The following is a 16,090-nucleotide window of genomic DNA, read 5'->3' as shown; positions in this document are numbered from 1 at the left end:
TTCTTTCGTTCTTGTGGTTATTCTTGTTGTTTTGTTTTGTTTTTTCTTTTTCTTTTTTGATGAAATGTATATTATTTTAAGTCTCTTCGTGCGTCACTTTTCTCTTCTTGTTCCTTTTTTTTTTGTTACTGTTCGACTTACTTTCTGTTTCCTCTATCTTTCTGTTTGTTTGTGTGGGTACGTAATGAAAAGAGAAGGTGATCGTTAAAAATAAGAAATAACTGTGTAAAGGGGCATACAGCATTACATTTGAAAACACTGTGTAGAAAACAAAAAAGAAAACAAACAGATATATTATACATTATTATTATTGAGTTTTATAAAATAAATGTCTCTTTAGACAATCAATCTCAGTTCCACAAACAAATGAACAAACGAACAAACAAACGCACACATTATCTCTCGTTTTAATGTACGTACGAGAGAATAGTGTTTCTTTTCTTTCCCTCCCTCATTCTCTCTCTCCCTCTCTTTCTCTTTATTCTTTATCACATACAAGGAGAGGAAATACAATGGTGGCATCACCATGTACACGTACCACTTCACACTCATCAGATAAGATTCCATTTGCCCTGTCTTCTTCCACATTACATGAACTTGGACAGGCATCCGCTGAGAGTCCTGTTGATACATACACCACTTTATTCGACTGCACATGTTGTAAGAGATGATTCTTCGGCAAACCACCTCCAAGTACAATACATGTAATTTTCCCGCTAACTCTCTCATGATGATTATTATCATTATTATTATGACCACGACCTCCCATCTCACGCAATCGCACAACATCCACAATTGGATCCACAACAAGACCTTTCTTTGAAAAGTTATAAAAATAAATCATATCCCCCATTGAACCATCTGTGAGAGCAGGTGAAAACATGGGAATATTATTGCGATAACACCAATATACAAGACTAGAGGAACATGTATCAGGGTGATTCTGTTCAAGAGCTTCTCCCATCGCTGCAATAATATCAGATGGTGCTGTCATTTTCTCCCAACGAGACTCCCGTTGCAATTCATGCACTTTCTTAAGTACAGGCATAAAATAATCTTCAAAAGAACAGTAATTATCATTTGGAACCAGCAAATTACCTATTCGGTTAATTCCACGCTTACGCAACATATGTCCATCTAAGGTAAACTTTCCCATAAGGGTCTTGCCAAGACATTTAATCACATCCTCTTCAATACCACCTGCGGAAGAAATAAAACCATCCACAAGCCGTTCACGCGCGAGAAAAGCAAAAGTATCCCGCACTCCACTAGAGATTAGATTAGATGTGTACGCCATAAACACCTTATCACCTGCCTGCTTGTGATAGAGTGTCTCTTGTACAATACGTCGGGCACGACCAAGTTCTGTGGCCTGCAGTCCAAGACGAGGATATGCCGAAAGAACCTGTCGTACCGCCTCTTCTTGGTTAAGTGAAAGAAGATCACTATAGTCCACTTCTGTAATAGTTTCAATAGGCACTGTTGTAGTTTCACTTTTGTCTGATGATATTTCCACACGTGTTACCATGATTGATTATTTGTTTGATTGTTTGATTGTTTTCTTTTTTTTTCTTTTAACTTTCTTTTGTCTTAATTGTTTTGTTAGTATTAACTCGTATCCAACCCTTTTAACGCCCTTTAACCTCACATATATTTCCAAAGGGAAAGAAGTGAGGTAGAAAGAAAAAAAAAAAGAAATAAAATAAGAAAACATCCGTGTTATTTCAATAATAATAATAAAGAAGTAAAAAAAAAAAAGGAGAAGTAGACCAAGAAAAACGAATAAAACTAAGAATAAAAATTTTTTTTTGATTTATTTCATATATTAGTTCAACTTTAATATGTTCTTTAGTTTATTACAGTATATGATTACTTAATTATTCGGACTTTATTACAGGTATCCAATAATGTTAGATACTACCTATTATTTGTTTTCTTTTCTTTTTTTTTTTCGTTTCCTTGCTCATATACACACACACACACATGCATAGAGAGAGAGAGAGAGAGAGATAAAGAGAATAAACACTGTATAGATCCATTTGTGTCATTAGCTCAATGCTGTAGATTAAACAGTTCAAACCACTGTCGCATCGCGTCTGCAATGGCGCCTGGCAGTGTATCCAACTCCCGCACAATGAGATAATACGGGAATGGAAACTCCTCCATGTATGAGCGCCGCACCACCCGCCCGCCGCGGAACTCCACAAGTTGCATGTCGAGCACTGAGTTGGACTGCACGCGGTGTAGTCGCGCCTCCCGCTCGGCCTTCAGTCGCCGCATGCGCTCCGCCGGTGTGAGTCCCGCGAGATCTTTTGCCGTGAGAGGAGCGGGAGTATTATCATTATTATTATTACTATTGCTGGTGGTTGTTGTGGTTGTGGCCTCCGTGGGGCTGGAAGGGGAATTGGCCTTCACGTCCAGGAGAACAAAGACAACAATTTGTCGATTTTCTTCCGCCCGTAAGAGTAATTTTCGCAATTCCGCACGATCTTCTGTAATTTGACCATCACTAATAATGAACATCATTTGTTGTAATTGTTGGGTGGTGGAGCGTGTTTGTCCATGTATACGTTCTCGTGCACTGTCCAGATAATCCAGTGAAGTTTGTAGTAATAACTTGAGACTTGTTGACTTTTGTGCAAATGTAATTTCACTAAATGCTTGTGGACCACTTTCACCTGTGAAAGGTTCATCCATGCCATGAACAATACGTGTCTCTTTTCCAAAACAAGCAATACCCAATTCTCCAACTTCTAATTGTCGAAGTGCCTCTGCTAAAAGGGCTACAGCTCGACACGACATGACACCAGCATTATTACAATGCATACTAAAAGAGTCATCTAATGCCACTAAGATCTGATAATTACGTTTATTAGGTTTCGTTCGTCGAAGCCAAATACGATCTTTTTTAAACTGTGAAGCTATATATGGTATAATACGTTTCATATTAAGTCGTTTACCCGTTTTATAATCACCCTGAAGTTTATCTGCTAAAGTAGGTGCTAAAATAAGGCGAAGTTGTTCACATAAGTGATGTGAAAGTCCTTGAACAGCTGCCACTTGCTCCTGCCAGAGCCTGCGGCCACGATTCATCTTTTCATCTTCACCATCTACTGCAGATTCTTCATGATAATCATCATTATCTTCTTCTTCATTTTCTTCATCCTCGCGAGAATTTCGTGAATTCACTTTAACTCGTTGTTTACCCTTCTTTTTCTTCATATTTTTATCCTCCTCATCCTCATCATTATTTTCCTCATCACTATGCATTTCAAGCTTTGTATCCGTTTTCTTCTTACGACGACGCATAGATGTATCTTCTGGTGCCTCCTCATCTTCTTCACTGTTATCCTTTGAATCTTCATTCTCTTCCATCTCTGGTAGATTAGATTCTGCCTCTGTAACAGGTATTGGCTTCTCATCTGTGGCAGCCATTCCTTCCCGTTCACCTTCTTCATCAAATTCAAACTCTTCAATAGCCTCCTCTTCTTCGTTATTATTTTGTTCTTGTTGTTGTTGTTGTTGTTGTTTGTGTTCTTCCTCTTCTTTCATCTTTTGCTTCTTAACATCAACATGTTGGTTTAGGTTTAGTTGTTGAGCTCGTCTCTCATGTCGCTGTAATGCCTCTTTAATAGCCCGATACGGATTACGAGATGAGGCATTACGCTCTGTGTTATCCCGACGCTGCGATGCCTCATTCTTTTCTTGTCTTTTCCAATTTCGTCCAGCATCATCTGGTTTCTGTTCATCACCTGGTTGTTGTTCCTCTGTACCAGCGGCATCTTGTTGTTGTTGTTGTTGTTGTTCGGCCTCTCGTCGATTGGCATCTTCTGCGTCTTGTTGTTGTTCTGTTGCCTCTTCACCGGCGTGTTCGTCTTGTCTGCCGCCGTGATGAATGTTCTCATCTGGTAAAGTGGCATCATCGCCACTACCGGAATCATCATCAGCGTCATCCTCGTTATCATTATCGTAGTTCTTGTTGTTATTATTATTATTATTATTATTGGGATCATCAGCATCATCCATTCCATCTGCCTCTTCATCACGTGGGTCTTTGGATGCATCTGTTGCCCCATCATCATCATTATCATCTCGTTCTTTACTACTTCTGCTATTATCATCATCATCATCTTTTTCTTTACCTCCGTCTTTATCGGAATGATCGCTATCTGCCTGACTTTCGGCATCATCATTCATACTACTACTCTCTCGATCATCATCTCCATCTTCATCATCAATACCATTGGCGTCTGCGGCTAAATCGTGTTCGCCTTCCTGCTGTTCACGCTCCGCATCTCGTAATACAGCTTCACGATTCTCAAAGTTTCCAGTTTCTTGATCCTCATTTTCATCATAGGCGTTATCTTTTTCATCTGCAAGAGTGTCCTCTGGCACATCCTCCGCATTCTCCCCATCATCACTGTCCATATCATTTCCATCATTCTTATCTTTCTTCATTCGTTTACGCTCCTGTGCCTCCTCTCCATCTACACTACCCATTTCTTTCTCCGACTCATCTCCATCATTACTGTCTTCATCACTATTCTCCTGCGATTCCTCACGTTGCTGTTTTTCCCCCTTGAAATCCGTTTCCACATCTGCCGCATTATCTTCTCCCTCACTACCGTCATTCTCTTCATCCTTCTCCCCTTCTTGTTCCTGTTCTTCCTTATCTTTCATGTTCATGAGTTGATCTTCATTTTCAATCTGATCTGTCACATCCTTCTCACCATGACCGTCATCCATACCTGTTCCCTCTTGCTGCTCACCCTCACCCTCACCATCACCGTTATCATCATCTTCCTCATCGGCATCTTCAGGTTTACAGAAACCTTTTTTAAGAAGAATAGAGAGTAATCGTGCGAGTACGAGTCCAAGGTGAGATTGAGCCTGAAGCGCCATAGTACTCTTTTGCATAAGTGTATCAACCCGTAAAAGAGTAGTTTCCAGACGTGTTAACAATTCATGACGAATCGTAGAAGCCATTTCTCGTTCACTTGTCTGATCATGTAATAAAGTCTGCATAGATGACATGATTTGATGAGAATCTTTACAAAGTTCTCGCATAGCCACAGCATAGTTATGATAAACCGCAACTTCATCCTCTTCACCGTGTTCCCCATTAACAATCGAATCTCCAGAAGAAGTATGACCTTTATTACAATCATTCATATTATTCTTTACAAACACAGTATCCAAGTTATCAAGCGTTTCTCTTAACTTTTGTGACCAATCACTTTCTTTTTCCACACGGATACGTTTTGTTTTATTTTCTCTTCGTTCTGATACATTATTTTGGGTTAGTGTTTCAGTAATTGAAGTACATAAAGAAGAAGCCGCAGCACTCACACAACCAACATCTGTATTACATAAACGAGTACAAAGTTCACGTACTTTTTCAAGTAATGTGATATGTTGTTCAATAAGTAAATCTGATACCGGAACATCCGTACGTCGTTGTGTCTCTGAAGTAAGACAGAGTTTCCATAGTTCATCTGTAGCACAACAGAGTTCCTCTAAATGACCACGAGCACTCTCCAACTCAAACACGCGCTCTTGCAGCATCCATCTGGTATCATGTAAGAAACACTGAAGCTGTACACAGAGATCCAAAGATGCCTGAAGTAGTTTTCCACCACCTGGCACAACATACTCTTCACAAGAAGCCACACAATCTCGTAGTAAGGATACTTGATGTCGTACTTCATATAAATTACTAACCAACTCTGTTTCTTCTACAGCAAGAGCGAATAAGGATTCCACTGTACCTGTACCACGTTTGGCTTGAGCTCCACTAAGATCCTTGTGTGGATGTCGTTCAGCATCACGCATACGTTGTAACCAACGCGCAGAACGATAGTGTTCAAGAGCAGCTTCTCCAACTTGATGGCTTATAGTAAGATGTCCATATATACTACGGCATGCTAATAGAGCATTTGTTGAGGTAAATAATTCTTCCCAGGAAGAAACTTGCTCTTCATGCGTGTGTGGAACTCCCTTTTCTTCCATAACATTAAAAAGTGTCTTGAAGGCACGTAATTTTTGACTTTGTGGAGTTCCTGGACTTTGTAATTCTTTTACACGTTCCACAATTTCCTCCGAGGCATATCGTAAAAACTCCAATCCTTGAGTCACAGAGTCATTTGTCTCTTTTGTATCCACATCTTCATCTTCTTCAACATCATCATTACCTTGTTGAACTGCAGCTCCAGCATTAATTCGTTTTCCAGAACGTTTCCTCTTTGATCCAGCAGATGAACTACCATTATTATCATTTTGATTATTATTATTATTATTATTATTATTATTATTATTATTGCTTTTATTTTTCTTTTGTTTATCCGTGCGGTTTTTCTTCTTGTCCAACTGTACAGAAGGGAGAATAAAGCCCATGGCCACATCATCCTCACAGCGTTGCTCTTCACCAGAGATAATACCTAACACAGATGTACGTAAAATATCATCCAGTTCTGCCAATGCCCGTCCCATTTTAAGATGAGACTTCTCTGCAGTAGCACGTACCGCGTAGTATGTGGAATCCTCCCATCGCATAATACGAGCAAAAGCCTCCATATCCTCCTCCAGTGGTGCTAATGCATGCTGTAATTTATCCGATATCAATTGAGAAAATTGACTAAAGAAGTCTGATAAATGCATGGCTACATTAGCAAGAGGTGAGAAGGAAGATGGTGCGGATGCAACAAGGTGAAGTGCAAAGGCTTTTAATAGACGAAGACGAACATGAAAGTCACCATAGTGAGATGCCCACATAAATTCCATACAATGACGGAAAAACTCCAAACAACGTTCTTGAAGTTCCTCTTCAGGGATTGGACGACCAGCATCAATGAGATCAAATAATACAAACCACTGCATACTTGCCTTTAGTTCCCACTCTTCTCGTTTTGCAGTAAATACCTGAGACCAACAATGTAATTCCAATCTTCTCCAGCGTAATACAAAGGAAGAGAGTTGTGTCATGTGATGAAGTATAGAAGTATCTCGAGATGCATTACGTTCCCATTCATAACATTCTCGTAAGAGTATTTCACAACCGGTCATTATTTTCATTAGTGGAGTAGTAAGGGCGGGCATTGCGGCTATTCCCGCTGCAATTCGTGAACATCTGTGAAGAGATGGGGTTTCAGGATAAAGGGTACGTAACTCTTCAATAGCTTTTATAAGTACCTGCAGCGCATCACTAAAAGAACGTAGTTCAGATGGTGCAGGATCTGTAAATATATTAAATCCATTTGTACGTTTTTCTTCAAGTGACATCTCTGTAGATTGTAGTTCCTTCATAAGAAGTACAGTACGTGCGGCAAAGCCTCCAAGAAGTAACTGTTCATCACCTGCAGGAAGCATCATTCCATTCTCGGACATGCCATTACATCCAACACGGTGTAATTCAGTGGAAAGAACATCAAAACGAGACTTGAAAGATTGTAATGCCTTTTCACCATTAAAAAGAAAAATATCTTGTTGAGATAATAATTTTTCAAAGAATTGATAATGTGTATCAAGAAGACGACGAAGATAACGTGCTCCTTGTGGTCCTGATAACATAATACGAGCATGACGTCCTGCACGATCTAATAAGGAGGAAGATGATAATAATGAAGGATGAGAATGTGTTGTACCATCATTATTATTATTATTTGTTCCATTACTCTCTTCCTCTGCATCTCGCATGCGAATAAACTCTTCTTCGTAACTTGGGAATAACATCTTTAACATACGTAGATGTTTCTCATCATCGCCTTCAATGGTAATAGATTTCTCTGCATATAAAACTGCCATCTCCTGTTCACGACGCTCCTTCGCTTCAAGTTCCTCTACAGTACGGTGAAAATCTCTGTAGAGATCAAAAAGATTTTCTACAAAATCACGTTTCAGCACTTGAGCCGGTATACTTTGAATTAACATCAAACATGAATCTAAATAAGTTAAACGGTGTTGTAATGCCTGTGTACCAGTGGATGGAAGGGCAGGTGCAGACATACAAAGTAAAGGAAACTGCATCATGCGTGTTATTTCTCTTTTTTCAAAGAGTACATTTCCTTTATGTATGGAAGTATTTAAAAGACAACTCACATGTGCGGCTAAAGATGCAAAAAGAGCAGGTTCTGCCACTGTAAGTGTTACATCTTCATATCCACCAAAACTCTCTAAAACTTCATGAAGTTGTTGAAATAAAACTTCACTCCATGTTCCTCTTTCTGCAGATGCCTCTGGACGTCCTTCTGATAATACCACCGCGAGACGATCATCCGACATCATTGTAGAACATATTTGATGTAATATATTTACCATTTGAGCAAATTTAGCACCAGATGGATCAGGACGATCTATACTCTTTTTAGATGCTATTACAAACATCATCTCTTCTATTTTCTGAAGTTCATGTACAAGGGATCTTTGTTCACTTCTAGTTCGCATAGCAAGTTCTTCTGACCATTTAAAGGCTCCTTCTAAATGTGAGAAACGCTCCAATTCTTTTTGTGCAATCGTTTTCTTAACAGCCCATTTATACATGGGATCAATTGGAGATGTTGGAAGAAGTAAACGACACCTTAAGGCTTCTACTAATGCCACACGTCGAAGAGAATCATTTGGTGTACAACCATCATTACTTATAAACATCTCTAGAAGAGGACGTATAGTAGTAATAATAGGATCTGTACAAGAAGAATTTAACACCTCACGTACTAAATTCATAACTTGTAATATGGAAGTTGGTACATGTTTACTTAATGTATTATTATTATTGTTATTATTATTCTCCATATTTGTAAAAAGATGTGGAACACATATCTTTAGTATAGAATATAATTCTTCCATACTATTAAGTTCCCATTGTTCAAATGGATTTATTCCCTTTACAGGTAATACCCGGTAAAAACTTAATAATCCTGTCATTATCTCTGTATGTGGAGCCTTCTTTGAACCAATAGACATTACAGACACCTGAGCCGCATACCCAAGTGCCTCATATGTAGACTTTGCCCAAGATCCATGTAAACAATGACGACCAGAAACAAGTCCATGACGTGTAATAAACTGAGTTGTGAGTAATGGTACTAAAGCAATAAGAGCTTCATAGTCATTATCATCTTGTAATCGAAGAGAAAGTACTTCCTTCCATAGTGCAATTTCAATATCGGTTAATACATGCAGTTTTGTACAATACAAGTCAATAAATTGAGAAATTTCACTGTGTAAATTACTTGTAGAGAAAGTAGAACCTCCTTTACTTACATAATGAAGATGTTGTATTAAATTAAATTCAGCTCTAAAGATTGCTGTATGCCACATAGATTTTAGTAATTCTTCATGTGGTTCTAATTTTACAGCATTTGCCGCTTTATTCCATGCCGTAAGAGCCGAACGTTCATCCACAGTTGTGATGTGTGGACGAATAATACTCTGTTGAATGGCGGACTTCTCAGATACGAGTTGATATGGTAAATCCAAATAACGTCGAAGTGAGGTTAAAAATTCATCCATTGTATTTACTAACATAGTGGAATCGAATAGAGTTTGTTTTTTCGCAACCGATCGAAGTAATACCACATTTGTTACCAAAGAAACAAAATTATTAGCATTCACTTGAAAAGATACACTGGAATCAGGGAAAAGTAATACTAACAATGGATGAAGGTAACGCCAAACACGTTGTTGCAGTTGCGGAGATTCAAGAGTTTCAATCACTTCTAACAATGTAGTAAACATACGCTGAAAAGCAGTATTCAAAACTGGAGAATCTGAAATGAATATACGAGCATTACGTAATATCTGTATCCATTTAGCATGAGGTCCCAATACATACTGGGAACGACACCATAGAGTTTCAAGAGATGGAGAAACATTACCATTATTATCCAATGAGAGAAGAAGTAAGGATTCAGAAATTTCACTTTCAGAAAGAATAGTGGATAATGAATTTGAAATAAATTGTTTACGAGCCTCCTTCAACATTTCACTTGAAATAGTATCAGAGTATTGTTCCAATAAAAAGAAGAGTGCCAAATCACGAGCAGTAAATTGCAAAAAGGAATTATCCTTCTTTGATAATAACGTTTTAAGAGCCAAACCACTTCGTTGAATTCGTATACGTATTAACGCCGCTTCTATACTTTCATCTTCCACTTCTTCTTTTTGAAGACTCATTGCGTATAAAAGATCCATGATAGGAGGATAACACATATGAGGTTCATTCATCTCCTCATTCATAACAATTCTCTCAAGCGCTTCCAAAATTTCAGTCTTTTTTGTACTCCAATGTCCAGATCGATTTTGGATGTATTTATGAAGTAATGCAGACTTCAAATCTTCCAAGGTGCAGTCCGGTGGAAGCATGGCAGCTGTTTTTAAAAGTGTAAACATATTTGGTGCACCTGCTGAAAGAGCATCGGCGAGTTGTGATGATAATGGTAAATGAGAATCCGCATGGAATCCAGTAAGAACAAATTCACGATGATAACGGGTTAATTTATCATGAACGTCCATTACCCTGCAAGAGGAAGAAGCCCCTGCAAGGGTAATACTCTCAAGTGATGGAATAGAAACAGGAGAAAGATAAAGTTCCACCGCACGATTACGCATAGCTCGAGATATCTCACCATACTTTGGATCCAGAGTTGCGAAAAGACGAAAATTTGGATGAGGCCAAACATGTCGAACATGTCCATTCACAAGACCTTGTTCATTTACAGAAAGCATTCCATTCGGTTCCACAAGTGGGTTTAGTCGATCTAATACACTAGCATTGCAGTAATTTACATTATCTAATACAAGCCAATCTCCTGTTTGCATCGCTTCTAAAATGAGAGAATCACGCCATTCAAATTGTCCTTGTTTACCTTCTACTTGATCAAATCCACCAAGAAGATCTACAGTATCACAACTTGCATTCATTGAAAATGTAACTAGACGAGCTCCTACTAATGCGGCAGCTGTACGTAAACAATATGATTTTCCAGACCCACTTGGACCCACCAATAAACAAAATTGATTCTGTTCTGTACATGTAAGAATAGAACGAATTACAGTAGCTTGAGAAGGAAGTATTAATGGTGAGATAGATGTAGTTAAATTAACTGGTTCTGGTACACGATGTGTTAAAAATGAACCTCCAAAGTAAATAGCATTATCAGATATAAGAAAATCTGATTCTTCTTTACTTCTTACCTCATTTAAAGCATCTCCTCCAAAGTATCGTTTCACTAAAGTTCGAACCTTTTCTCGATCTATATCTGTACGCATACGTTGTACAAATAAAGATTCTACAAATTCACATGGTTTATCTCTAGCTTGATACGCTTCCATCATATTTGCCCATCTAAGAACATCACGTAAATTAAACTCCCACGGACTTCCACGGGTTCCATAAGCACGACGAACCATTACATCACGATGTAGTTCACCTACAAAATTTACCATCTGTTCTAATACGATCTTATCAATATTAGGACTTACCGCAAGTGCAATAGACATTAAATCCTCTACTTCAAAAGGTTCAATTCGAACTTTTGTAAATCGATTTAAAAAACTACGGGGTAAACCTTTTCTTCCACCTCCTTCCATAAGTGGATTTTGACAAGCAAATACACGAAAATCTTCAGCTGCATGAAATTCTTCTCCTAATTCTGGAATAAAAACAGCTGAACGATGATCTAAGAGGGCATTAAGACCTTCAAGAACAGCTTGACTTGCAAGATTTAATTCATCAAGAATAACCCACCATCCCGTTTTAAGGGCTTGAAGAAGAACACCATCAGACCATGAAAACTGAGGTCCTTCAGATTCATCAGATGAGGGACATGGTAAATACGTACCAAAAAGATCCATAATATCAGTTTGTTCACTCAAATTAATACGTACAACTCGTTTACCAAAAGCAGCTCCTAATGCTTCTACAATACTTGTTTTACCAACTCCTGGACTTCCTTCTAAGAGAATAGCTTTACGCATGATACTTGCACGAATAAGTTTTGATAAATTTCGACGTGTAGAAGGGGCTCCAAAGAAAAATCTTTCCTCCATTTCAAGTGGTAATTTTGGTTCTTCAATTCCATTAAATAATTCCCAAAAAGGTATTTCTAAGCATGAATCATCCAAACCACAAAGTTCCTTTGCTTTTTCAAGACAAACATCACGTAATTTACGCTCTCCTAAATCTATTTGACCTGTACCTACTCCAATACCATCAAGTATAACAGCATCAAGTCCATGTAAAAATGCGATACCATCATCACAATGATCATTTGCAGCATTCATAAAAGACACCCATCCAATAATATCACGAATACTAATATGTTGAGGAGTTCCTGAAACTCTTGTAGCTTCTGAAGTATCACATAAAAGAGTTGCCATCCTTTCTGCCCAAGGTTCAAGACGTGGTATTAATCGTTTAGATAAAATTAAAGTAACTTCTTCTTTTTTTGTAGTTGGACGAACATATATTTCTGTAAATCGATTTCTAAGAGCAGGTGAAAGTTCTTTTTTACCAAAATCACCTCCTGGGTTCATTGTTGCAAGTATTCGAAAATTTTCATCTGCAAAGATAACATCTGCTGAACTTTTTTCAGCAAGCGTTATTACACGTGAGGGTTCCAAAACACTATTTAACCGCTCAAGAACACTATCTTCAGCAAGTGAAATTTCATCAAGTACAAACATACCTCCAAGTATCATAGATTCAACAAGAGGACCATTTCGCCATTCAAAAATTGCTTTATTTCTTTGATCAGGAGGTGCTGGACGAAGACTTCCAAGAAAATCAGATGCTTCACTGTGTTGATGACAATTTATTATGCTAAGACGACGTTTTAATAAGGCAGCCCAAAGTTGACATACTGTTGTTTTACTACTACCTGTTTCTCCCACCAATAATACAGGTTCCTTATGATGTAAACAAATTCCAACAACTGTAAAAAGACGACGCATTGATTCTGTCCAAACAATACCAAACTCATCAACTATTCCACTCTCCAAAAGTTTATAATACTCTTCAACATATGGCCAATGTTCTGGTGAATAAACAATTTCTTCATTTAACTCAGTTTTAGTAACAGATTCAATAACATCCTTTACAATTTGACGTTCTTCTACTTTACGGCATCTTTCTGCTAACAAAAGGAATCCATGTTCTGCCATTTCTTGATAAGTTTCAGGATGACGTTCTGCCCATCTAAACAAATCTCGTGGAGTTATAAAACCATGACGACCAGCAAATACTTGTGAAGCTTGACGTCTTAATTGAAGTGATACCATAATCTCAACCATTTTTTCTGCAAAGCTTTTACTAAGAGAATAACGTTGACATAAAATTGTACATAACTCTGTTGTAGGGATATCATCTACTGTAATCTCCAAAAATCGATTTCGAAAGGCTCTTGATAAAAGTTTTCGTCCTCCATAGATACCTGCAGGATTTTGTGTTGCAAATATACGAAGATTAGGATGAGGTTTTACTGTTTCTTGAGTATCTGCTATAAATAATTCACGATTATCATCCAGTAAACGATTAAGTGCTTCAAGAACATCAGTAGGAGCAAGATTTAATTCATCCAATACAACCCAATAACCATTACGTACTGCATCTACAAGAATACCATCAACAAAACGAAGTTTTCCACGTTCATCAGAAACATAATGTCCAACATATTCCTGAATTTCTGTACTTTCATGATTATTTATTCTAACAAACTTGTTACCAGTCATCTCTGCAAGATATTTTACCATAGAACTCTTACCAGATGATGTAGGTCCTTCAAGAAGAACAGGTCGATCAGCAAAAACTGCTCTAGCGAGATTTAGTAAATGACCACGAACACTTGGTGTTAAAATAAAGGAATCATCTTGTTTAGGTTCTTCTGAACCTATTGGAAGCCAAATATGTTCATAGGCTACAAACTTTCCTTCACATGGACACCGAGGTAAAGTTGGTATTGGGGGTTGTTTACCACCAAATATATTTTTTATTATTAGTTGCTCAACAACCGTATGAAATTGTCGTTGTAAAGATGTAGCAAATCCTAACATCAAACCGTCAAATAATGCCAATCCAAAACCATACTGAGATGTAGCTTTTCTCACATATGTTAGAGCACGCGTTAAGGTTCTTAAACTGAACGACGGTGGCTTTGTTTCTCCATCAAGTGAACAAAGTGAAGATTTAGCATTTCCCACACATTCTAAAAAGAATGTTGTTATTTCTTCAGATTTACAATCAGCTGCTAAATGTCCAATATACTCTGTTACAACAACGTTAATATCATTTCTATCAAAAGGTTCATTAACGTATAATTCAGTGAATTTAGAACGTAAAGATGGTGGAAGTTCTTTTTTTCCAACATCAGTTGGAGGGTTCATATTTGCAAAGACATGAAAATTTTTATGTCTTTTAATAGGTTCACAACTTCCTTTATCAGTAAGAAACAAAGTATCTACGTCTCCTAAAACAGAAGAAACCCTTTCAAGAACTTCTGTTGTTGCGAGATTAAGCTCATCTAAAAGAATCCAAGATCCTTCTCTCCATGCCTTAGCCAAAGAACCTTCCTCAAATTTAAAGGCAAAGGTTGTCTTAGTTTTTTCAAGTGTATCCAAAAGTTCCATAGATGTTTTTTCAAGAGATGACCATTCATTAACTAACTCTTCCGAGAACGGCTGTAAGGAATTTTTCAATTTAAACGTATTATAACCCTTTAAAATTTGTTTAACTACAGCTAACCAAGAACATTTTCTTATAGCACCTTGAAGTGCATCTAAAAATTGAACATTTTTAGAAGCATTAAAAGTTTGTGAAAAAAGTTCCACAAACTTATGATAGGCATTTCTTACATTAACACTCACATCCAAAGGTTTCCAACCTCCCATAAAATCACTTGTATCAGTTTGTTGATTAAGATTATGAACTATTAATTTTTGTCCAATCTGGTCAGCAAGAAACTGTACAATAAAAGTTTTTCCAACACCTGTTTCTCCGGTAAGAAGAACATTTTCTCCAGCATCTACAGCAACTGCTATTCGTTCTAAAAGAGACATCGCATGCTTTGTGGCAGCAAAGGCAACACGACTTTCTCTTATATGCATTAAGGAGTCATATAAAGGTATAGTAACACGACCAACTGAAAAGTAATCTCTCCCTATATTCATATCTGGTTTGTTTTCTTTTACAAGTGATTCTCCAACATTTGATGATATACCTATAGCATCTGCTAGTAATATCATAGAAGAAATAAGATCATTTCCAGTAGGATATCCGGCAAGGATACAATCAAAAGCTTCACGAAACATTAATTCACGAACTGTTGAAGAAATAAACCCATCAGGAGAATCTCCTAGATTGGCTCTCTTATTTACACGTCTACACCATTTAAGTAGAGATCTTAATGTTACCAGTGGAGTTTTTGTACGTGGAGATAACAAAGTAGCTAAATTGTAGACGATGCTTCGGGGTACAGAATAGAGAGTAGTTGCGACTATGCAGATTTCATCTGGAGGTAAACTTTCCATTACAACAGTACCCCAAAGTTCTGCAAACGGGATTGAATTACTTTTACGTGTAGTAAGGGTATCCCCAACTGCACGAAGTTGTTGAGTAGCTATAATTTTAAAATTTGGATGAGCTTCAATACGTCGATTCTTCTCTGGTAGAAAAAGTGTTGACTCTTCAAGTAATGAAAGAAGAACAGAGAAAACATCAAATGAGGCTAGATCAATGTCCTCTGTTAGAAACCAATATCCATTTTCTACTGCAGAAGTAAGAGGTCCAGGTATCCATTCAAATGCACCAGGGGTATCTGTAGCAGAAAATTTTCCCAGTAAGTCTTTACTGTCAAACGAATCATCAACATTAACTTGTATCATAGTATCCTTGGCACCAAAACTCTCTGCAAGAGTGTTCGCCAAAAAGCTCTTCCCGCATCCTATATCACCTTGAATTAGAACTGCTCTTGAAGATTTCAAAGCTACTTTTAAATTGTTAAGGTTGCGCTCGCTTGTCGGCGTCAAAATCATTGTCTATTAATTAACAAGAAGAAGAAAACAAGAAAAAAAAAAAAAACAAAAAAAGAGAAAGAAACAT

The 16,090-nt window shown here is 37.6% G+C and overlaps 2 protein-coding genes across 2 annotated transcripts; both read right to left on the bottom strand.

Annotated features, from left to right (window-relative positions):
- Positions 1 to 478: 478 nt before the first annotated feature.
- Positions 479 to 1,528, bottom strand: TM35_000142760 (putative deoxyhypusine synthase; the record flags this gene model as incomplete). Its single annotated transcript, XM_029025721.1, has 1 exon — positions 479 to 1,528. The coding sequence occupies one exon, from the start codon at positions 1,526 to 1,528 to the stop codon at positions 479 to 481; it is 1,050 nt and encodes a 349-aa protein (XP_028883131.1).
- A 524-nt stretch (positions 1,529 to 2,052) lies between these two features.
- On the bottom strand, positions 2,053 to 16,023 carry TM35_000142750 (putative dynein heavy chain; the record flags this gene model as incomplete). Its single annotated transcript, XM_029025720.1, has 1 exon — positions 2,053 to 16,023. The coding sequence occupies one exon, from the start codon at positions 16,021 to 16,023 to the stop codon at positions 2,053 to 2,055; it is 13,971 nt and encodes a 4,656-aa protein (XP_028883130.1).
- Between the last annotated feature and the right edge of the window lie 67 nt (positions 16,024 to 16,090).

The sequence above is a fragment of the Trypanosoma theileri genome (assembly GCF_002087225.1).
Source record: "Trypanosoma theileri isolate Edinburgh chromosome Unknown TM35_Tth_14_V1, whole genome shotgun sequence".
NCBI classification, from domain to species: Eukaryota; Euglenozoa; class Kinetoplastea; order Trypanosomatida; family Trypanosomatidae; genus Trypanosoma; species Trypanosoma theileri.
Note: the sequence above shows the minus strand (reverse complement) of the source record. Positions and strands in the feature narration are given on the sequence as shown.